The 24,682-nt window shown below is 34.5% G+C and overlaps 1 protein-coding gene across 1 annotated transcript in view; it reads left to right on the top strand.

Moving 5' to 3' along the window:
* Positions 1-380: 380 nt before the first annotated feature.
* Positions 381-24,682, top strand: part of LOC140153301 (uncharacterized) — a 31,393-nt gene continuing 7,091 nt past the window's right edge. Inside the window, exons 1-11 of the mRNA XM_072176020.1 lie at positions 381-527; positions 5,718-6,117; positions 7,061-7,250; positions 9,509-9,645; positions 10,702-10,722; positions 15,634-15,708; positions 18,594-18,806; positions 19,943-20,036; positions 21,059-21,218; positions 22,257-22,409; positions 23,210-23,313. Coding sequence (XP_072032121.1) covers positions 5,933-6,117; positions 7,061-7,250; positions 9,509-9,645; positions 10,702-10,722; positions 15,634-15,708; positions 18,594-18,806; positions 19,943-20,036; positions 21,059-21,218; positions 22,257-22,409; positions 23,210-23,313 — 1,332 coding nt within the window. The 5' untranslated portion in view covers positions 381-527; positions 5,718-5,932. The remainder of the gene's footprint in view (positions 528-5,717; positions 6,118-7,060; positions 7,251-9,508; positions 9,646-10,701; positions 10,723-15,633; positions 15,709-18,593; positions 18,807-19,942; positions 20,037-21,058; positions 21,219-22,256; positions 22,410-23,209; positions 23,314-24,682) is intronic.

The raw sequence follows: 24,682 nt of genomic DNA, 5'->3' as shown, positions 1-24,682 counted from the left end.
TTTCATCCCACCTCTATACTTTAAGTATAAATCATCAGATTTATAAAGTTTACTTCGAGTACTGTTATATATCAAAAATATCAAATTTTAATCATTTGCCATAAAATGTGTATTACATTACGAATTTAAAAAAATCAAATTATTTGATATCAGAAGGACATTCTTCGTATTCAGAATGCAATTCGATATGTCTGATGTGCTCTAATGTCCCACAATAAATAATGTCCAAACGTTCATACCCCACCCCCAGAGGCTGGCAACAATATAATATTATACACAGGGATTTGCAATGCTTGTTTTAGGATCTTCCTTGATTGATTGCTTGTAACGTGGCTGGCAACACTCACCCTTACCTTTATTTTCTCTGACTCACCCCCTCTCGCATCTGACAAAATGGCGATGTTTTTAGACGGGATTGGCTTCCCTAACAACCGATGCCGATGAAAAGCTTATCGTTTCCCTTTCCCTGTAATTATTTAGGATTTGATATTTCATGCTCCATTATATCAGCAGGAGATTAGTCACAGGTGAGCCAAATTATGCATTTCATCTTTATGAAAACCGAGAGGTGCTCTAGTCTCCGTGCACTGCAGTATCAATATTAATTTAGGGGTTCATTCATATCATGACTAAACGGTTGTTTATGCCCGATATGAATGAACCCCGTTCATACATAACATACCAGAACATTTTGTGATTCTTATTTCATCAAAATAATAACAAAAAATAACAATTAACATCATTAAAAACCACGAATTTCCTTCGTTTTTCCTACCCCGTGATCGCACATCCGGGCCACCGGGCAGGGTTGCCAAAACTTTTTAGCCCAAGTCGCGGGTTTTAGCCGTGAAATGTCGCCCAAATAGCCAAAAAATCGCCCAAAATTTTAAAGTCGATTTAGGGGGGTTCTACACCCCCCCTTTTATTTTGAAATTTTTGGAAAATACTGAAATAAATTCTAAAAAACACCAAATTTCAAAAAAATGAAGAAAAAAAATAAAATAAAAAAAAAGTGGAAGAAAAAGTCGATTTGAAGGGGGGGTTGCTTATTGCTTTATTTTGCAATTTTTGGGAAAAGCTGAAATAAAAAACTAACAAAAAATTAAAAAAAGTTTTTAAAAAAGAAAAATTAAAAGATTGCTCAGGACACCCCTTTCTTTCTATTTTTTTTTAAAATGCTTAAATAAATTATATAAAAAACTAACAAAAACTGATTTTTTGTTATAGGCTTAAATTATAAACTAATAAAACTGAAAAATATTTAAACTGCAAGACAACACACGTGACATTTTGGGGGAATGCTGAAATAATGAAAAACTAACAAACATTTTCAAAAATTTAAGAAAAAATAAACTGCAAGGAAAATAAAATGTTGACTTTTGACGGGGTTCTGCACTACCGGTACCTTTTTAATTTTGGGGAAATGCTGAAACAAATTATAAACAAACGAACAAAAATTATTCTAAAAAAATGGCAGGAAAACAAACACATTTATTATAGACATATGCCATTCATTACAATATAGGCCTACACAAAAAAAGCTGAGTGATAACAACATGTGCATGTATATTTTTAATCAAGCCCAAAACGGCCGGGTCCGTGGATAATGACTAAGTGGTACTTTTGATCATCATGCCATTTCAAAAGAAAATATGCGGTAGGTGTTTGCACATTTTATTTCAAAAGAACCGCCAACGGAAAAAAACCCAACAACTTATGTTGAAGTAGAAACTTGGCACCCCGTTAAGAAGCTACTTAAGTCGTCTTAAACCACTTGTGAGTATTTAGATGGGAATATTTTAAGGATAATCCTCCAGCTCAAGTGGTCTTGAGCAACAACATTGCGATTAACCAGCCCCCCTCCCTGTGCGTGTCATTGTCATGGGAAGCACACTTACCACAAAATATTTTGTAACTTTTGTTTATTGAACTAGTTGTTTGGTGCTTTTGTTGAATGACCATTGAAAGAATTGGCAATCATGGTCAACAAATAAGTTTTGAAGTCGGCTTTGTCACAAATCGCCCAACATTTAATATATTTCGCGGGTGAGATTTTCAAAGTAGCCCAAATGTCGCGAAATCGCGGGAGCAGTTTCTGTGTCGCGGGACGGTTGTCGGAAATCGCCCAATTGGGCGACCAAATCGCGGGTTTGGCAACCCTGCCACCGGGCATAAACGTTGTTTATGCCCAGCTCTCGACCAATCACGCGCGCCGTTATATAGCGCGTATGTATGAACATGCATGTCAATCATATCATGTAATAATATTCCATGATTCATATTTCCTCTGTGACCTGTCGAGCTTTTTTTAGCACGAGATACTCTATCTAAAATACAGGTTTACATTTGACTATCTTTCATACATCACAATATCTTGCTGTATTTCAGCTAGAGCGCCATAGGTAGAAAACCTGGCTTTTTTCTGAGAACAATACAAACACAACTTGAACATCAATTCAACTTCAAGACTTCAGTGACGTGACCTTGATACCAATGCGGCTATCATTTCTCATCTCATGTTCCATACGCCGTCCATGACCATGTCAATGCCATGTCCAGTGAAGTGAAAGAGAATTGAATAGATGCGTGTTTGTCACAACAGAAATTAACACAATAGCGATTAGCATCTCATGAATGCGCAACCAACATGACCAATCTTTATATAATTCATGAATTAGAAATAAGAAAACCCATTTTTAGACAGGATTGGCTTGTGTCTGTTCGAGCAGTGTGTCAGACCTGTGCCGCCTTAGTTTCAGTAACTGTAACTTGGCATCAGGTCTGTAGATGTCATTATGTTTATGATAATGAAGTCTTGCTGGCAGGACTAGTGCCTGCTGTGACCTCACAATGTCCATGCTCACGACTCTGCATCAAATGAATGGTAATGAATATTATTTCAATATGTGACATGATCAAGAGGAATGAGTCACATGTCGGCCCTGGTTGAAAATGAGTTTTACACAAGTTTCTAAAGAGGAAATTCTGAGCTTTCAAGAACTGAAAACCCCATATTGATACGACTTTTCTTTGTGAAGTTAACATCAATTTATCGCTGAAAACAGTATAAAACAAAAGAATTTTAACACTTTCTTTGCCAATATCTCAAAATCAATATTAGCGACATCCGACTCATTTGCATTTCCTTTGATCGTGTCACATATAAACTTAAATTATTATTAAAGTTAATTTTTTATTTCTTTCATGGTCTGGGCTGTGTGTATCACGTACACGAGCATAATAAACACAGCACAGGCTATAAAGAATCAAGCAGAGTCCAGTGGAATGGTTTAAAGAGTTTAATTTTATACCTTTGTGAAGATATTTTTTAGGATTCTTAAACTCTGAAAACTATTCAACTGAATTACATGGATTGAATCCATGGGTCCCTACAGGGCCGATAACACACATTCGATGGGTGTACACTGTACAACTGGACCCACGTTTTTAGAGGCTACAGTATGATCAGTATCGCATCGTATCCTAGGCGCAGGGGTAGCGCTAGGCTGCATTTTGGGGTCCCGGACCCACCAAAATAGAGTTCGGACCCCCTGTTTTTATATTTTCTGTGAGTTCAGGGGTCCCTGCAGACCCCAGTTTTTCAATCTAGCGCTAACGCAGACATACTATTTATGCTACATTTGTAACTCGGACTCACCAAACTCTACTTCGGACCCTCTACTTTTTAATTTTCTGCAAGTTCGGGGGTCCCTGCGGACTCTGGAATGTTTTGTTCTAGCGCTACCCCTGCTAGGCGCATCTTCTCAAAAACTTGAGTCCTTGAACATGTTGAATGGTTTAAGAGTTTAAGAGTCCTTAAAAATATCTCCATGAAGATATAAAATTTTAAAATCATTTTAAAAAACTAGATGGGCCTATCCTATGTGTCTCAGACCTATGCATGGAAGCCTGCACAGAGAAGTGAGTAGAAATCGTAGTGACACAGGTGTGAGTACCTCACGATACCTCCAACAATGAAAGCTGGAGAGTGGGGAAGGTTACATGGATCGAATCCATGGGTTCCTACAGTCACCCATGGAAAACAGGGTACGGTACTGAAAAGCAGTACACCATGTCCAATCCATATAGGCCAAGGGATGGTTTGTTTACATGGCAATAATTCCTTCAGAATAGGCACTACAGATTCCAAACATATAAAACTTACCTCATATTTTAGTTGCCCCTAATAACTCCAAATTAACATGACAATTAATTCTATTTGCTCAATTTCATACCAAAATCAAAGAAAACAGGGTGTTGTTATTGCAAAATAACATAAAAATCAGAAAGATTATATCTGGTCACTGTAGTAGGCCACTTGAAGTAATCAATATTGGTACTTGAATTGCATGACTCAGTGACTTTCTGCTCATTGTAAGAGTGATAGTGTTGTAAACTTGATTGCATAACATTAAGATTGCCAACTGATATCCTTTGTATTTGAGTTGTCTGTTGATGGTATTAGAACTGTCATGGATGTAAACATTACACAAAATGTCAACAAAACATGCTACTGCAGAACTCTATGCCTGTATGTGTGTGTCTGAGGGCCGATCTGAGGGCTGATGACACACATTCGATGGGTGTAGGGAAAGGTGCACGTGCTGGTGAGTCTGTGCTTCACATATATATTGCATGCATGATTTGTTCACATCTCCAATTTTGATAGATCACACATTTCAATTGTTTAGTATGAGTGTGCCTACTATTTTTTCCAGGATTGTAGCTCTTTTATGTGATTGGTCGACCAATGCGAAAGGACTTTGCAAAATATTGTACAAATGTAGCGTGTGTGCGCACTAGTGTGGTCTGTTTAGAATGCTTTTTATGCCTCCACTGGAGGTATTATGTTCTGATTGTCCGTCATTCTGTCTGTCCGACCTCAAAGATTTTATGTTGGCCCTAGGGTTGGGTCAATGTTGGATCGACGTTGGCCCAACGTTAGGAGTGTTGGGCGCCTGGCATGGCTAAATTCATGTTGGGCCAACATTAAAAGGCAACATTGGCCCAACGTACAAAGATAAGTTCGCCCATGTTGTAAAATTTTACACACAATATTGCCAAAATGATCCACCAAATCGCTTCAATTAGGTCTTCATTTTACCAAATTTTTTAACTTCTCAGGGGAACATCTCCCCTCAGACACGCCCCTGCGTAGTGGCCATAAACAAGTGGCCATTTTTGCTTCTGCTTTTGACATTTCCCAATTTATGTTTAACACAATTTATAGGCCTACGATAATAGGGAAAACTTGTCCACGAAATGCTTCATGGACCGTCATTTCACAAATATTTGGCTTTTTCAAATTAAAACTTTACACACCAATACATTTGTAGTGCCAAAATGGTCCACCAAATTGCTTCAATTAGGGCTTCATTTTGCAAAAGTCTCTTACTTCTGAGGGGGCACATCCCCCCTCAGACACCCACCTGCATTGTGCTAGTGCAACGTGATATGATTACATTTTATTTTTTCTCAAATTGGGCCCCCTCTGACTGCTCTAGATCTGCCACTGATGTAATCATGCACGCACCTACCAACCGAGTAATGTGAATAGCCTACAATAACTACATGCTTTTGAAAATCTACAATTATCTCATTTTTATCAGTAAACTGAGTCACTGGCCATAGACCATTACACTACTTCTGGCAATTTTAGTGTTTGTGCTTTTTTATGCTTTTTATAGTTTTTCCTTCTTTCTTTTTTTTTTCTGCAGGATTTTCATTATTTTAATTAAATAATAACATCTTTGCTGAAAAATGTTGTGCTCAATGTGATTCATGTAATCAGTGACAAAAGTTGTGTACTATGGAAATTTGGAGAGCCAAACGTATCAATCATAAACCACCGTAGCAGGATGCAGCAGGAAATCATAATCTCCAAGATATATGTTTTTGTTTCGAAACCCATAAATAAATACAAAAGATCAAGATGAGTAACTTTAATGCGCCAATGGCTAGTGCATCTCAGTCAGCTTTATCTCTTGGGGGAGAATGGCGGAGCAGAGATCAGGCAGAGGCAAACAAGTATAAGATGAGTACACTGTTAAATAGAAAAAGAGACAAGAACAAAACCAAGACCAGGGATGGAATGGAGAACGCGAAAGAACGTCCCAGGTATGTACCACGTAAATAAGGTTTGTTCATAGCAAGCATGTTTTCCACCTAGATATCAACATACGCAGGCACTGATATATATTCAAAAACTCTCAGAGAATGATTAACCTATGTAAAAGTTTATGCCTGAAAAGTGATAAATTTTTTAGTGTGTACTATAATTTATGCTGTGCAGTTTGCTTCAATTGTCACCAAATTATGTACCAGTATACATCCAATGTAAATACATGTAGCCTTTCCAGCAATGTTTTAACATTCATTTAAAGATCATTTAAAGAGCATTTAAAGATCTTAACAATGTTTTAACATTCATTTAAAGATCATTTAAAGATCATTTAAAGATCATTTAAAGATCTTAAAAGATCTTTGCTCTGAGGTTTGATAATACGGTACATGAAGTAATACATTATAAATGCTGGATATTTGCTGATTTGCCACATTAAATTGTATAACAACAGTCCAAGTTGAACTCTTGTATCTGGCCATATATGGGACCAGATGAAAATCCAGATATTAAATAAATGTTTGCATTGAATGTCTATAAATTGGGACAACAATATGGGGGTAAATATAACAACAAAAGGATGGTATTTGTGTGCTGCATGCAACATTGATATATGCGGATCTAAAATGAGAAATTTAATACATACAGCGCCCAATGCCTATAAGCCTTTACAAAGAAACAAAATATCAAAGTACAAAAGTGGTCAACAAAGCCTATAAACAAAATATGATTAAAATACTGTACAGAGTCCAACAAGAATAAGAAATATAAAACTTTAAAAGTAAGGTGTCCATGCAGAGCATTAAAAACCTAGCTGTTTTCCTATGAAGATCACATGGCCAAATGTGTAATAATACTGGATGTGATTGTTTACTGGTAACAGTTTAATATTTAATTATTAGTTTTAAATATTAATGTACAGTAACATCATTTTTGAAGGTCTTCTCCTGGTATGAAATCATCATCTTCATTAGATCGTCCAACTCCACCAAAGAGTGCACCCCCTGGTGCTAAGCCAAGATGTGAGCGGGTACATGAAATGGAAGGAGAGCGATCTGCACGCAAGAATTTAGAGGCTCATTTACCGCTGAAAAAAAGCAGGTCTCCTGTGAATACACCAGACTTGGAGGTAATTAAATATAAGTTTTTGCTGTTTGTTAGTGTTGTTTTGTTTTTGTTGTTGTGTACTTTTCCAAGCATATAGCAAGAAACATAATTGCACAAATGCTATGAAATTTCTCAGATGTATAAAACTTTCCACCTCTTATACAAATCCTGTATTAAAGGAGTATTTCGTGATCCTAGCATCCTCTTTTTATGACATTTTTCAGTAGATATCCACGAAAAAAGCTTATTCCCAAAATTTCAGTTGTTTCCGATTTTGCGTTTGCGAGTTATGAATGATTATGTGTATTACACTGCTCCATAGACAATGTGTTGTAATTTCGTTCTGGTGCACCAGAACGAAATTCAAATTTCACGATATCTTTGCTAAACGAAATAATCTGCAAGAAATTTTTTGTATATAAACATTATGTAGCCATAGGTTTCCAGTGATATAAAAATCTCAACTTTTTTTGAGAAAAGTGGGGGGATGAGGCTGTGGATCACGAAATGCCCTTTTAAAAGAAGTAAAGGTTATAAATGTGAATAGAAAGAATAGAGCACAAGTAAATGACTTTCAAAATAAATATATGTGAGTAATTATGAAAAGAATTAAGCTATAGATACATTTTCACATGCTAAACAATTATATTTTTTTTTATTTGTACAGAGCTCTAAAAATAGTTAAAAATATGAGGGTTATTCAAAAAGTTCTACCCCCAACCTCACAATCTCAGCTTTTGCAGAACCCTTTCATATGTAACCTAGGATGTTGTTTAGCTTGTGAGAAAATGTTGTTTAATATCTTTTCCCTTATGGACAAAGTAAAAAGGAAATTAGGATTCAGTGTCACAGAAATGTAGACCAAGATAAGTAAACCAAATTGAAATGGCCATAAAATACCATTATAATTTTGGTCACTTCAGTTTGCTTAAATTGAAGCTGACATAAAGGCAAATTTTGAAGTCATATAAATGTGAGTTGGTTACAAATATTATTGGATCCAATAATTTTAATAAAATGTTGGGGTTTTTTTTTGCTTTTTTTTTTGACAATTAAAAAGTTGTTGTTACTTTAATTTGGCACTTCATGGTAAATTATGAGTGTATCACATCATAAAGTCAAACTATGGACAATGGACATTCTAAAAAGTTCAGTTGCACACTGCCCCCACCAAATCTATGAATATGCCTCTTAATTATTTTATGTGGCAACAGAGTATAGTAACCATTGTATTAGTAAGCTACTTAGGTGTCCTTGGGTTTTGTTGTCTATTTAATATTGCAAACTGCATTAGGCTATCTATGGCAAATCAAATATTTTGGTAACTTTCTTTATAGGTCTCTAACAAAAGTTTATTTGAGAAGACTGTCTGAGGGCTGTGTAAAGACTTCAACTCAATAAAATTTATTTAATTGGAAAGAAAGTAAGGTTATACAATGAAGACTCTTGTTTGCTTTTGCCCCAGCTTTTGTCTAATATAGCCATTCCATATTTACTTCTGCATGTAAGTACCAGGTACATTTATATATACTCCTCAGTCAGTAATTTGGTACACTTTGTTGCAACTTCTCTAGATGCTTTTGAAAATGGTAAGTTTTAATGCTTTAGTCTCAAAATATCCGCAGCACCTTTTTCAATGTTGTTGTTCAGAAATGCAGCTCAATATGTTGTGTCTGTTTCAAAGTTTCAAAACCATTTGGAAATTCTTGGTCTGAAGTTTTTCAAGTTAGGTTACAGAAGTGGTTTGTCGATCCTTTAGTGGATTCATGCTAATGCAATGATGAATATCTATCTGTATGCTTTCAAATGCAAAAGAAAAACATTTTTGGCCTAGATGAAGCATATGCTGCTTGCTTTGTAAGTTGTTCATTGCTGGTTTTAGTTCTCTGTTAATAATTTGAACACTGAGTCAAGCTGTGATGGTTTAGTTGATGTATACTGCAGTTTAAATGATTCTTGAAGATGTTCATCAGGACTGTTCAGTGTTCTGTAGACAATTATTTGTTGAATTTTCATCATTTTAGTCAAAAGAAATTACACAAGTGTACCTGTAGACATTTCATTATCTCTATCAGTTATCTTTTTTTGAAGTGATGATCAGTGTACATTTCTTGTTGACTGCTGCTTAGCAACCAGGTTGGCAGATGATTTCTCCAACAATAGATTGTCAAATATGTGACTTAAATATGCAATCCTCATAATTCTGTGATGTCATTTATTCCATTCCTAGTAAATCACTGACATTTTGGTTTTACTTACTATAATATGTTTGATTTATAGAGAAAGCAGCAGATAAACCTTGGACCTGGTATGACACTGACACGTAGCAAGAGTCGTTTGGCAGTGACCATCAATACTGGGTTACCAGACTTACCAGAGGCAACTCCAAGAAGAATCTTTCCTAAGGATCCAGAACCGTAAGAATACACAACTTGTCATTTTGAAATAGCAATAAGAAATTTGCACATTCATTTGTGATGTGTTTAACATATCTTAAATATAGAGATATTTTGCTCCACAATGCCGTTTTCCCCAACGGACATTTTTAAGCGAAGCTATTGAGTTCGTAAGTTATGGTATTACAAAATTGGAAATTGAGATATCGGCCTTTAAAATATAATTGACAATTTTGAGAGCAGGAATGACCTTTATAAATGTCTGAAAAACTACAAGATGCCAGTTATATTCCGGTCTGAAACTATCAGACACTATTTTGAACATTATTAACATCACAAATTTGCAACAACCCCCCAAAAAAAATCACCCCGGGCAGATTTTTGGCTATTTCTCCATTTTCTATTCTGCCCAAAAGTGTCTCCTTTTGATATACCACATCATATTTTATCATCTATTGAATCTATTTTCATATTTTCATATTGAATCTATTTTCATATGTTTGAGCAGCAGCATCTTTAGTGATGTCCAAGTCACTTTTTTTCCCCACTCCTTAGTTTGTGTAATATACTTTGTTTATGATTACCAAAATGCTTCTTAAGATAAACACAGTTTGCAGTTTTCAGCCAAAGTAGGTACTATATAGCATGTTGAAGTAGTCCATGAGTTTAGTGACAATTTCTGAATTATTGGCCTTTTAGTGTAATATGGTGATAATAGAAAGAATGTTGATTTATAATGCTTAAAACTGTGCAAACAAGTTGGGTTTTTTGCGGGGAGGGGGGGGTCCAAAACTCGCAAATGGATTGGTCAAGTGTTGCCATTCTAAATATGCATACTTTTATAAACTTTAGACCAATAATAATTATTTAGCAGTTATGAAGCTCAAAAGGTTTTTTTATTATTTCAGGGTTAAGGCCAACCTTTAAGTAGTTATATTTCATGATTCTGTTTTCACTTTAATCAAACTAATTATATTCTTATTTATGAAAACAAGCACTACTACTTTGGGCAATTTAACATATTATTCCTATAACTTCCTTTTCATTTTTTATTTCTTGAATTCAATCCAACAACAGCCCACAGGGAGATCCTGAACGGTATGTAATATCATTGGCTGCATTTTTGTGCATTCATTTATGTATGTTATATGTTACCTTAGATACATGTTAAAGTTGCTCTTAAGTAAAATTAATATTATGTCAGGTGAAGATGATTTGTCCGTGTTTTTAAGTTTAAAATAATTTAAAAAAAAATTGTTAGACAGGTTACAGAAAATAGAGCTACTTCTACCTGATGATTCCCAGGCCTGAAGCCAGGGGATCCATAATTTGATGCACCACTAGCTGCGCCACAGAAAAGTTCACCTTTCTGAAAGCAGATGCTAAATTTGTCAATTGAATACAAGGATATAAGTGTTTGGTAATAACAAAATAATGCTTACAACCTTCATTTAGACGTCAAATTGAGCCAAAAAGTGTCAAAATATGGAAAAGAACATCTGCAAAAACTTGAAAAATATTTGAGTATTTTTTAAGTTATAGAAGTGCATGTTTTGATCTTCATTTGTGACATTACTTACTTTACATTGTAGTTTGATTCTCATTGTGTAGAGAGTAGATTTCATTGTATTTTCTGTTCATGAGATTATGTTTACTGCATTTGATACATGTAGATTGATCCAACTGCAAAAATGTCCATGACTATAACAGTATTCCTATTTATCAAGTTTCGGCATCAATGAAAATCATAGTTTGCTCAATTTATATAATCATAATCCAAAGGTTTTTTTTGGAACAAAATGAATAATGGAGGAAAATAAAGTCAAAATATGACTTAAAATTTATATTTACCTTTTCTTTCCCTTTCCTAGCAAGTGAACTCCACAACCAATCACAAAATTATTTTACTACTCAAATTTCAAAGTGCAATATACTGGCCATTAATAATTAAATTCTTGATTTAAAAATGTTAACATTTGAAATAGCCTGGTGACTGTAAAAATGAATGTAAAAACTAGAAAATTCTATTTGAACTGACCAGCAGGGAACTTAAGGATGGATCCATAAGGATACAAATGTGTCACACTAACCAAGGGTAAATTTAAAAACAGCAAATATGTGACAAAACATCCATCAAGTACACTCATCCAGATTCACAGCTTCGACACACATTTGTTTTAATTTTATCATTGAAAAAAAGAGCAAAATGTGAAAAAAAATAATTACACAAACCCAACATTTCAAAAAGACAAGACATTTCTTTATATAGTAAGAGAGACTAGCTCTATATGGTAGGTGTAGAGACCAGCTCTTAGTTATAACTCAAGTATGAAAAGTTTTGTCTTTTTGAAAACTTTGAAACATTGGGTTTTTAATTTTGTGTATCTATTTGTTTTTAATCCTATAGATGTTGTGTCACTGTCACATTTTTGCTTTATATGTAAAAATTAAATTTAAACAAATGTGTGCTGAAGCTGAGAATCTGGAGGAAGGCACATACTAGTAAAGCACAATATGTGTTCATTCTTTTAAGTTTGATTTTTCAGGTAATCACATTACTTAATAGATTGAATCACTCTTCTTTAAAGCCATAATGTATAATCTTATAATATGAATTTGGTGTTTTTTTTTTCAAACCTGATTTTTTGGCATACTTAGTAACATTTACACATGTCCCAAAGTCAACTTCCACCAAAATGGAATCAGCCAAACTTATGGTGCTTATAGGTCAGCAGAGCAATTTGCATTATGTCATAATTATGACATCAAGTCACCCTAAGAACTCCGTTTAAAAACAGCCAAAATAGCCAGTGGGGTTACTTTCAGTTTAGCTTGGTTTTTTTTTTCGGATTAAAATGGACAGAAAGCCTTCCCAGCAGTTATAACCAGGGACAGGCGATTTGCGCGGAACATTTTTTCCACGCAATCTCCGCGCAATTGGCTATTTTTTCATATGGGCAGGGCCAGGGATACATGATTTGCACTGAAAAAAGTTCCGCATGATCTTCGCAATTTGCTATTTTTTCCGTGCAAATCGCCTGTCCCTGACCCTGGTTATAACCAATATTATTTGAGCAGTTTTGGTTCACAATTAAAATAATTCAAATATGAAGGAAATTGTACATTATGGCTTTAATTCCCATCATTGTTCATCATGACACATGTAATTTGTCTTTAAAAATGCAAATGCAACACACATAAATCACAGATGCATGTCTGCACTTGTAACTTCAATGAGTTATTGACAGGAACACATTACAAGTGCTAGTCCACATGTGTACTTGTGCACACGTCTGAGTATCACTTCTGAAATTGTGCACTTGCATCTCCGACCCAGAAAAGGAAGAAGCACTTTAGCAAAAGTCTTCATCTTAGGGGGCTGTCATTTTCTTTGAAAGGGGATCCCAAGTATGCAACTACTAGAGTTACTTTTTTTCCAGCCTCTTCATCCAGGTTTAAAATGTTTATGACCCACACAGAGCCCCACAACAAATTATTTAAAAAAAATAAATAAAAAATAGAAATGAATAAAATATTTGCTCCCTTAGTCTATTTAAGAAGAATGCAAATGTAATGCATACACATTTTGATTGTAACTGTAATTTTAGCCAATATTGAAATTATACTTATAGTCACAAGCCCTAGATAAATTTAAGAATATGTATGACCTATTTTTGGTGTAAAAAGTGACACCCCCACATTTGGGACCCCTTCTAAAGAAAATGATATCCCATTAGACAACAGCAGTGAGTTACATTCTGACATCCCTGCACTACTCAATTACACCCTTTAAATATAGGTAGTTCAAAATTATAGCAGTTAGGAACTGTAACATTGATCATTTTGATGGTTAGAAACTGCTAGAATTTCTATTGGAAGTACAATACACCTTTTAATTCATGGAAATCGTTTTCTCATGAAGGAGGTACTCGATTAACAGGTAACATGTTATACTCAAAAAGTTGTAAGGAAATGTTAGGAGGTTTTGTTGATTAAGTTACCAGAATTGAGACTAGGGAAAGAGCGTTTTTAATGTGAATGTTAAAGCTCTCCATGCAATTTCCATAAAAATAAAGTTACATTTTATATGTGATAACTGAGACTTGCATACCAATATGTTGGTTTACTAGTCTCAGGTTATAACATGATAATTGTTTATTGATCAATTATGATTTTTGACAACCTTTGTATGATATAAAAGTGTTATTGCTGTCATAATTACTGCCAGAAATGTTTTGTTACACATTTCCTAAAAAGATGTTGTCAACAAGATCATTATTCATTCTTTGGAGTCCAAGAAGTCAATATATTAGTCATATGGTAATGCACATCAAATAAATAAATATCTATTCATTGATTGACTCGGCCAGACACAGCATTATTAAATCATTGATTAGTCAGTGTTTGTTTTATGCTGTATGTCTCTTGAATTATGAGCAATGTATTGAGCATTGTGACAAATCTATCACTTATGAATGCTATTTTTTAATAGTCATTGGCATAATATAAATTCTTTTGGAAATTGTATTATAGCCTTTTCTCTGATGGTATGTAATGCTAATATTTTTTTTAGCATAGTGGTGTAACAAAAGACACAAATTAGTGTGCTTGGTTGCAGGTTGTGAGTATCATTTTGAAAAGGAAAGAAAAGTGTAAAAATACCAAAAGAAGTGACAGTGCTGTGAAGTTACAGCACTCAGCTGTAACCAAACACTCATTACACCTTCTGCAATAATGACCTGCCTTGGGAGGGGACAGGAGGGCGGGGGATGGGAGGGAGCATGAATATGAAAGTGGCGTACCTGTGACAATTGGGGTCTATTGGTATAGGATTTTTTAAAGGGGCCATTCAGTGTGAGCTCCAAGAAAATGGGGGTCAATCAGTGTGGGATAGTAAAAATCGGGTGTCATTGACAGAGCAAAAATGTGCAAAATTTTGTGAAAATTTGCAATTTTGAAGCTAATATTGTACCTAAAATGTTACATTTGTTCAAAATGCATGCAAAGTGAGCAAAAATTTGCAGATTTGGTGTAAATTACTATATAAAAAGGGGGATGAAAAAAGGAAAGGGGTCATTGGGTGTAGAGTTTGCCTTAATAAAAGGGGGTCTATTGACAGGCACATGATGCATACCAACAGTGCCCCCACCCTCCCCCGGCTAAATTTGCTCATTGAAATCCCCTTAGGATTTGGCTGTTTCGATTTACTAAGTATACCCATTTTCTTATGCTTTATGTTCCCAGTCCTCTATGCCTTTAAGAAGTATTTTGTGCAAAGTTCCTATTCAAAGCAAGTAAAAATGACCTCAATTTTGTGTGTGCATTTCTCACAGACTTGGATATGCTACATTTCTATCCAAATGTAATTTCAATTTCCTAAGCAGGAGTTTCCCTATTGCCTCATTTTTTTCCCATCAAATGATCTTTACTTTTCCCAATATGTCTCTATTTCAAATGTTCAAATTTCCTTCCTCTGTCCAGAGTTTATCATATCACCTGTGTCATATATTGAAAAGCTGTTAAGGGCTCTGATAGCGACGTTTTCACGTAATTTTTTGTGGAACCTGAGAGCACATCAGACACATCATATTACATTCTGAAAACAATGATATAAAATAATTTTGAAAATTGCAAAAATGTCAATTTTTAATAATTTTGTATTATATCGCAAATTTCAAAAAATCAAAATTATTTGATATCAGAAGGACATTCTTCATATTCAGAATGTAATTTGATGTGTCTGATGTGCTCTCTTGTCCCACAAAATATACTGTGCAAACATTGCTATCCGACCCCTTAAAGAATTGCTGACCTGATGGTTAAAAAAGGAAAAGAAAAAGCATAACAGAATAGAGGGAGAAAAGTTGAATTTTATCAAATAGATCTGAGACTGCCAAGATGAACATACATGTACTATGTAGCTATTTCATTTACATTTCATGATATTGTTTGCATGTTTCTATTCATGAATGCATGTCTGTTATTTTATTCCCTACTGTATTTCTATAGTTTGCACTCTTCTAGCACTGTTTCACATGGTGATGCACATCAGTCAACACACAGTCCTGTGCACAGTCAACACAAGTAATGTTTGTTTGCACTCTATTTCTTTATCTTAATCGATTACTACACTGAGCTCAAAAAGAAACTTATAATTTTTTACAACTTGTGACTCACAAGGTAATATCTTAAAATACTGTCAATCAAAATGAATCAAAATTACACGCAGGATTACTTTAATACTCTACTCAAAACACATGTCAGTAACCAAGCAGTTGTCCAACTGACACAACAGCAAAATGCACTGTCACGGGACAGCTTCCTGGAAGTTCCTCCACTTTCACAGCCCAACATTTCGCGCCCAACATTTCGCACCCAGCACAAAAAATCTGTGAGAATGCACGCAAGATCCTTGCACAGATGATAAAACGGTGCTGCTTTCTGCTTTCCATACACTTTTTTCATGAAACAGGGCTGGGTTGTGAAAGTGGTCCATGAAGCTGTTTCATGTCAGTGCATTTTGCTGTTGTGTCAGTTGGATAACTGCTTGGTTACTGACATGTGTCAAGAGTAGAGTATTAAAGCAAACCTGTGTGTAATTTTGGTTCAATTTGATGGACAGGATTTCAAGATATGACCTTGTGAAAAATTATAAGTTTCTTTTTGAGCTCAGTTTATATTTGACTTATTTAGCACCCTGGGCACTTAAGTCAGACATTTTTGGGGAGTGCTTATTAAAATGATGAAATGCAAGTCATATTTGTGAATTTACACACATATATACGCATTGTCATTAGAGTTTATAAGTCAAAATCATCATAATCCGGGAGTTGAAGGCCTATTCAGCGACTAGCTCATTCAGAAAATTTTTCAAAATATCATCAAAATTCATTTTTTGCATCTTTATTAGAAGGATAGTTGTGCTAACATAGTCTGCTAGTAGTTAAACCTGGGGGTGGGGGTTGCACTGCAATATGATATAGATATAGGTATAAGGCTTATACACCAGGCACAAAAAGAAACTCGTCAGTTATACTCATCCTTGTTGTTCAATAACTTGATAATTTTGGATTATTCTGAAATATACATTTTGTTAATTGGACTTTGCTTTCTCATTTGACATCCTGTTCGTGAAAAACGAACAAGAATTGACCAAGATATGCGCCTCCAAAGTCTCAAACCCCAAAATCAAAAGTTGCATTTTCAATGATTTTCAATGGGAACGCATCGTTGTATTGCACACAAGCACCACGGGCCAATCAATAAAGCACACAGTGTAACAGGCACAATTGAATCGTTAAAATTGAACTTTTCATTTTGGGGTTTGAGAGTTTGGAGGCGCATATCTTGGTAAATTCTTGCTCAATGTTCACGAACAGGGTGTCAAATGACATGAAGAGAAAGTCCAATTAACAAAATGTATATTTCAGATAATCCAAAATTATCAAGTTATTGAACAGCAAGGATGAATATAACTGACGAGTTTCTTTTTTTTCTTGTTTTACTTTTACACCAAAGGGCATTCGGTGAGAGTGAGAGCATAATTTTGAGCATTTGGTGAGAGCAAAATGTAAGAAATATGGGGTCATTGGGTGAGAGATGGAATGTTTGGACCAAAATTTGGGCAGCATTGGGTTAGAACATGACTATTTTTTTTAATGGGGTCTTTGGGTGAGAGCCAAAAGAGTGTCACAGAAGCCTCAAACATTGAATTTTTATTTCTAAATGGCTTCAACTGGCTTTGTGTTTTCAAAATAAGTAAGAACTAAAATCAATGATAAATGAAAGAAAAACAAGGGCCTTTGGTTGACAGATCAAATGGAAAATAAGGGGTCTTTGGGTGACAGTGGTGCTAGTATATGCTGAAAAAAGTCTTGATGCGTATGTTAAAACAGCCTTACATGCGCATCACCTCCAAAGTGGGAGTGCCCCCCCCCCCCGGTTCAACCAATTTAGCAGTGTATTAAAGACAAAATATCACATTTAAATGAAACTGTATTAGCTACATGTATTTGAAGGGGGTTCAACTTTGTTAATACTGCTATTTTCCTTGTTTAATTGTTTTGCCAAATTTTTATTTGAAAAATACCTAATGACAATTTTAATGGCTTATCCTTCACAATTTTAATATTTTTACACTTTTGCTGGGAACACTGAATGGGCCGTGATGATTGTATTGTATTGAGTACTGCATTAAGCAGGGGATACTTTTCACTAGACAAAATCTGTGGGAGGCGCTAATTAGGGTAGAGGTGCTTAGTAGGTTGAATGTACTAATGTCCGTCACATCTTTCGTTACATGTAACATCTTTTGTTTTAAAGGAGTACTTTATGATATTTTGTTTCCATCTACACACACTATGGACCACAATGGCCTCATCCCAATGGCATATTTCAATAACCTCAATTAAACAATCAGAGTGCAAAATTTGACCTCAAATTGCAGAGTATGAGTTTTAGTACCCACATTTTCAAAGGTCATTCAATGAATGTACACATGTATTGGGGTTAAAGAACTGTGCCCCTGATAGAGAGTATGTTGTGGATCCTTGTGACATGAAATACTATTACTTCATTTACATTTATTATTTATGTTTTGATCTTTGTTTCTATTTTCATTACTGTTTGATTTTGTTTTTTCTTCCATACCTGTCCTCCTTTCCTTTTTATATTTTATTTGGTGGCTGGGTTATCTTCTTGTTATCTTTGATGAAAAAATTGTATTTCTTGATTTTCATCTTTAATTAATTATATGATTTCTTGCACAATGCTTTGTTGTTACTTTATTTCTGTTTACACTTTTGATGTTGTTAATTTGTATTAATTATATTCGGCTGGATCACAACTTTCTGTTACTGTGTGTGTACATAACCTTTCAAATATTGTTCGATATAAACTCTCATTAAATATTCATATTATATTGCCAAATCCTTTAAAAAACAAATAATGAATGAATTAATGCAATAAAGAGATAGAATACAATCTTGGGTGGGTAAAACACATAGTAAGCCCAATATGCCCTGGTTAGCACCCCCTCCTGCTAGCAGCAGTATATATCATACAGAAGGACATACTAATCCAGGTCTGGTACAGCAAGACTGGAGCCGGGTCAGTCCAGTGCCCAGTTCTCCTAGTTTTCGTGGGAATTCAACAACTCCGGGCATTTTAAGTCCTGATGTCCAGTAAGTTGGCATTATTATGTAGCCAGAAAGTATTTCAGCAGAATATCATCTGAGTTGAAATGAGATAAGGATGATTGTATGTAATATAGAATAAAATATAGTTTTGTCTGTATGTGTATTTAGAGAAAGTTGCTTGGAATTCTTTAGTCAAAATATTGTTTTGTTAATTAGGTTAGTTAATAGTGAGTTGGAGGTTTGGGACTTAGTGAGTGTGTGACTTAGTTGGGTAGTTAGTTTTACACCCCTACACACACCACCCCATACATAACTTACATACATGTGCACCCCTGCAAACAATGAAGTGATACACACAAAAGAGTGTTTATCATCCAACCAATGACACTCACATTATTTTTCCATCTTACCATGGATCCCGGGCTGTGGGTAGTTTTTACAATACAAGCGCAGGTTAACTCACCCAGCAACTGTAGTCATTAGCTATAAAGCTTTCTTACAGTTTTTTACATCTGGAATTGCAGTCTAGGAATAGGCATCCACAGTTCCTGTGCATCCACTGGTATACAGATAAAAGTCGGTGGTTTTCCAAGTAAAGTGTTGGATACATGCTGTTAGACCATTAGGCCTATAAAATAAACACCATGCCATGCAAAAGGCTTTGAACATGGCAAAAGTTCCAAGTCAGCAAAAACATCTCAAAAACATGTTTGTGTTAATGTTTTCTAATCAGAAACAAATCTCCATGTATTTCTACTTTATAGTGGGGCCCAAGCACTGATAAAGATCTCAGCATCGCTGGATTTAGATGTTTGTGCCAATTTGGAACTTTTGCCATGTTCAAAGACTTTTGTCTGACACAGCGTTTATTTCATAGGCCTAATTGTCTAATAGCATGTATCCAACACTTTACTTGGAAAACCACTTTTATCATTTACGTTGCATACTGACGTAGCAACCTTGTATTCTCACTGTTATACAGAGATTTCTCATGTATTTGTCCTCATTTGCCTGCGTTTACAAACACCCCCACACCCACCCCACACCCACCCTATACAAACAAAGCACAAAAATATCATTTCATGTAAATGACAACAAAAAAATGAGACTCAAAAGTATTCTTTGTTATTGTATTAAAGTGATCAGTGTGCTAACTGACTGACTTGTTGAATCCAATACAGAGATGCACTGATAGTACAACTACAACAACAGGTGTCAGACCTGACCTTATTCCTGGAAGAGGAACGACTCAACCATAAGGCAACCAAAGAAAAGGCAAGTTGATTTGATTTCTACTGGCCTTCTAGCCAGTGTTTTTAATCACAACTTAAAAGAGGATTTCGTGATCCTAGCATCCTCTTTTTATGGCATTTTCAGTAGATATCCATAAAAAAGCTTATTCCCAAAATTTCAGTTGATTCCGATTTTGCATTTGCGAGTTATCCGCTGTTGTAATTTCGTTGAAAAGTGGGGGGATGAGGCTGTGGATCACGAAACGCCCTTTTAAAAGTTGTTTTCTCCCTTATTTTCAGCATTTAAAAGGGCATTTCGTGATCCACAGCATCATCCCCCCACTTTTTTCGAAAAAAGTTGAGATTTTTATATCACTGGAAACCTCTGGCTACATGTTTATGTACAAACAATTTCTTGCAGATTCATTCCGTTTAGCAAAGATATCGTGAAATTTGAATTTCGTTCTGGTATACCAGAACGAAATTACAACACATTGTCTATGGAGCAGTGTAATACACATAATCATGCATAACTTGCAAACGCAAAATCGGAATCAACTGAAATTTTGGCAATAAGCTTTTTTCGTGGATATCTACTGGTAAATGTCATAAAAAGAGTATGCTAGGATCACAAAATACTCCTTTAACATGTTTCATGTGGGATTTGTAATCATATATCACAAAAATACAAAAGAAATAACATAGCAGAAAAAAGATTATGTTGGTATTTACATTTTATTACAGTGGCAAGAAATAAAAGGATTCTTTCACAAACAAATAATAAAGAAACACTGGCATAAAAATCATTTAATTTCAAACTACTTTTATAACCTACAGACCTTTGTTGTTGTTACTCAAATACCTCATTTGATTTGATTTAACTGTGCTTTGAACCAGTGCTCTGAAGATACCATAACCAAGACAAGCTGATTTTCCATGTAAATGGTGACAAGTGATCACAGTTTGCTCAAAATGCAGCCACACCCTGGAGACAAATTAAGCTTCCCAACTGTAAACCAGCTAATTAGTGCATTATCTAAAAGTATTTATTTTTATATTGAACAGGCTGCTGCAGCTATGAGAGAACAATTGAATGATTTAGAAAGAAGACACATGGAAGAACTGAAGGAAATCACTCAGGAACAAGAAGAACAAGTAGAAATGATCAAGGAAATACATGGCAAAGAAATGACACATCTAAAAAATTCCAGCAATGCTGCTTTGGGTTAGTTGATTTCTCATTTGGGAAATATGAATATTAACCATGACCAAATAATCCAATTTATTTTCTACATATATTTTGAATAATGGAAGAAAACAATTGTATGAAACAATGCATTATTATGTTTTTTTACTATGTCTTGTAATTTATGTAGATGGAAAAATTACAATTTTACATGCCAAAATGTATTCACTTTCAGTAGTAAATAGAGCATATTTGTAGATCAATAGAAATAATTATTTAGGATGCCTTTTGAGACCCAATTAATACACATGTGTGTACTATTTGACCAGCAGTAGTTTTATTCTTGCTGTGGTCCAAGATTGAGCTATGTTTCATTTAATAACTAGACATCTTTGATAAGCTCATGTTTTAAATAAAATGAATTAATGTTTTCCATTTCATGTGCAAATATTTAGTGTGAACTAAAAAGCAAGATTCCTTTGAAATGTAGTCCTCACATAGTGTGCGGATGACACCAATTATTAAATTTATACATACTGAACACTTGAAAAGTATGCTCATTTTTTGAAGGAATTTTGCAGTTTAGTTTAGATATACATATCTTGGATGGATTAAAAAGCAACATAAAAATCAGCATGAATATTTTAAAATTTAAAAAGTTGAATCATTTCAAAACTGCAAGTGGTAGATTGAACAAGTTTGTGCAAAGCGCTCTTCATTGTTAAACAACAATCTTCTTGAGGCCACATAAAAAAATTCAATTTTAAAATGCTAATGCTAATGAGCAAGTTTATTGTCAACACGAATCACTTTCAAGTGTTTTTGTGGCATTCTAAGGGGTCTAACCTTTCATATTATCTTAAAATAAAAAAAGAACCTCATTGTTTTCCTCATCGATGCTGAAAATTGCTAGAAGTGTCACTTTGATGTGAAAACTGCTGCATCAATGTCAATTTTGCAGCAGCAACAACAACAAAACTATAAAAAAAAAATACCTCCCTCCCTCACTTTTCCAAAAATGTGGGGACTTGAAACAAAGTTTTAATATGATGTGATCTGACCATTGTTTTTATACAGCAAGAATGAAAGGTGAATTGGAGTTCTTACAAGGAGCTTTTGAAGCTTATAAGGGAACCCTGGTACAAGATATGGAAGAAAAATGGAACAAGAAGGAGATAGATATGAAACTCAAATTCCAAGAAGATATGGAAAATGTTCTACAAGAACAGAGTAAGTTATACACAATTACACATTACTACACCAGTCAGGAATACCACCGCATAACTTGACATGCATTGCTATGCTTCTCTCTGTTTCTGCTGCTGCTGCTGGTTAAGATTTTCTGCAGTGTCCTCAGGCCTGAAGCCAAACCTAGCTAATGTGGGGATATTGAAAAATGTCTCCAAACTTTGTAAGGAAAAGTTAACACAAATTCAGATTTCTATTGTAAAAAGTGAGAGGTATACAGACTAAAATTGATTGTTTTTCTCTTTGTTTTGCTTGCTTATTTATCAATTACCGACCATATTCATCCTGAAAAGTGGATGAATAGTTGGCAGTGTACAGTTGGAGAGTTCTCATGATAAAAGAAGTTTTGATAAGCTAATGGAAACAATGTAAACTGTTGAAAATCACTCAGAATATTGATAAGTGGACATTAAAAACAGGCTTTTTGTACAAAAATAGGTGTAGGGGTACAAGACAAATAGGCTATTCCAGTTGAAATCCATACACCTTAATTTTTCACACATGGAGTGTGAATTTTGAATGGGGTTACCTGAATGTGTGACTCCATTTAAAATTCACACTCCCTGTGTGAGAGATTAATGTCTTCCATAGAGGGTGTTTGGATTTCAACTGGAATAGCCCAATGCACTTGACATCCTTATCCACGTTACTCATACAGTTATGGTTAGTGTTTATTAGGATGTGACCAGTTCTACCAGTTATGAGAATGGCTAGTGTACCTGGTACCTAAGAAATGAACGCTATACCTACTATGACATTACTGTTATGTAATATTTGAACAGGACAAGAATTGTTGGAGGAAAGACAGCGGGAAAAGAAACAACTAGCAAGAGAATTTCAAAAGCAGATGCAGATAATGCAAAAGGAACATAAAAAGGAAATTGATGTAAGTATATTCATTAACAAGGATTGATTCTAAATAATATGATGTGATCAAAGTGAGTCATTTGTCAGGCCTATCAAAAATAAATTCAGTTTACAAGTTAATCATAATGTACAGGGTGTATCAAAATGATTGGTACCCATTAGTTTCCAGTTATTATGAACAAGACTGCACAACAAAATGCAACATAGGCGCTACCTCATTTATAGATAAATGTTATGAAAGGTCATAAAACTATAAATCATGGGCATTTCAAGAGGATCCAATGTTGCATATTGAAGAAGCAGGCTTGTCAATAAACACCAAAAACGATAGGTACAGCCTGTATATATGCCTGTATTATATGCCTGTATATATGCTATTTTGTATATGCTATTTTGTATATGTGCTATTTTCAAAGCTATATTTTAATGAAAACTCCATCACAATTGGATATTTTAGTGTTGCTCAGAACAAAAGATACAAAGGAAGTTGAGCACTATTATTGCTATTTCTTAAATCAATATTAGCAACAAATAACTTATTCAGCTTGATAATATCACATATTTGCTTCATGATAGTAGGCAGTTCAGACAATATTTAAAACAGTGATAAAATGTTGAATAATGTACATTATTGGATAGAACATAAATTCAGCATGAAAATGCTTTTTGAATTTTTCAAAAAGGCCAACCGGTTTTCGAGCTATGGCTTGTTTTGTTGGGATAACTTGGCAAAACATTTGAACGTTTTAGGAACCTATTTCTTATTATAGTCTTTGTTTTGGCATGGCACCATCATAATTTCATTAAGAAATTGTTTTTCTATAATAATTTTACAATTATCTTCTTTAAGCTATCCCACATTTGTTTTCATAAGAAAATAAGTTGTACCAAATTTTTGATCAATTATTTGGAGGAAATAGTCGCTAATTTGCATAATTAGTAATTTAATTAACAATTTTAATTAATTTTTGCAGTGGGAATTGTGATTTTTGATCAATTAATAAATGAAATGTTGCTTTAAAGTGACTGACACACAAAGAAATCATCAAAGTATCAAAAAACATTTAGAAAATGTGATTAAATTCATTAAAAAGGTCTAAAAATTGCATTAATTAGTGTTCAGTGAGCATGAAAACTGGCAACACTGTACGTTGGTTTTCCTCATATGAAGCCCAAATTTCCTTGAAGTAAAGGGTTTTCTTTGATTATTGGAGCCTTGCTGCAGGGGAATTTCTTTGAAACTGTGGATTTAGAACAACTTTATAGGCATGTATATTGATACTAACATGCATAAATATTGCTTGAAACCATCATTATAAAAATTCAGTCCTAAATTTTCAAGAAACTGTAACTTTCCAACCACTACGCCGATTTTGATGCAGGTTGAT

This window comes from Amphiura filiformis, chromosome 5 (genome assembly GCF_039555335.1).
Source record: "Amphiura filiformis chromosome 5, Afil_fr2py, whole genome shotgun sequence".
Taxonomy (NCBI): domain Eukaryota; kingdom Metazoa; phylum Echinodermata; class Ophiuroidea; order Amphilepidida; family Amphiuridae; genus Amphiura; species Amphiura filiformis.
This window is presented reverse-complemented; position numbering and strand designations above follow the sequence as displayed.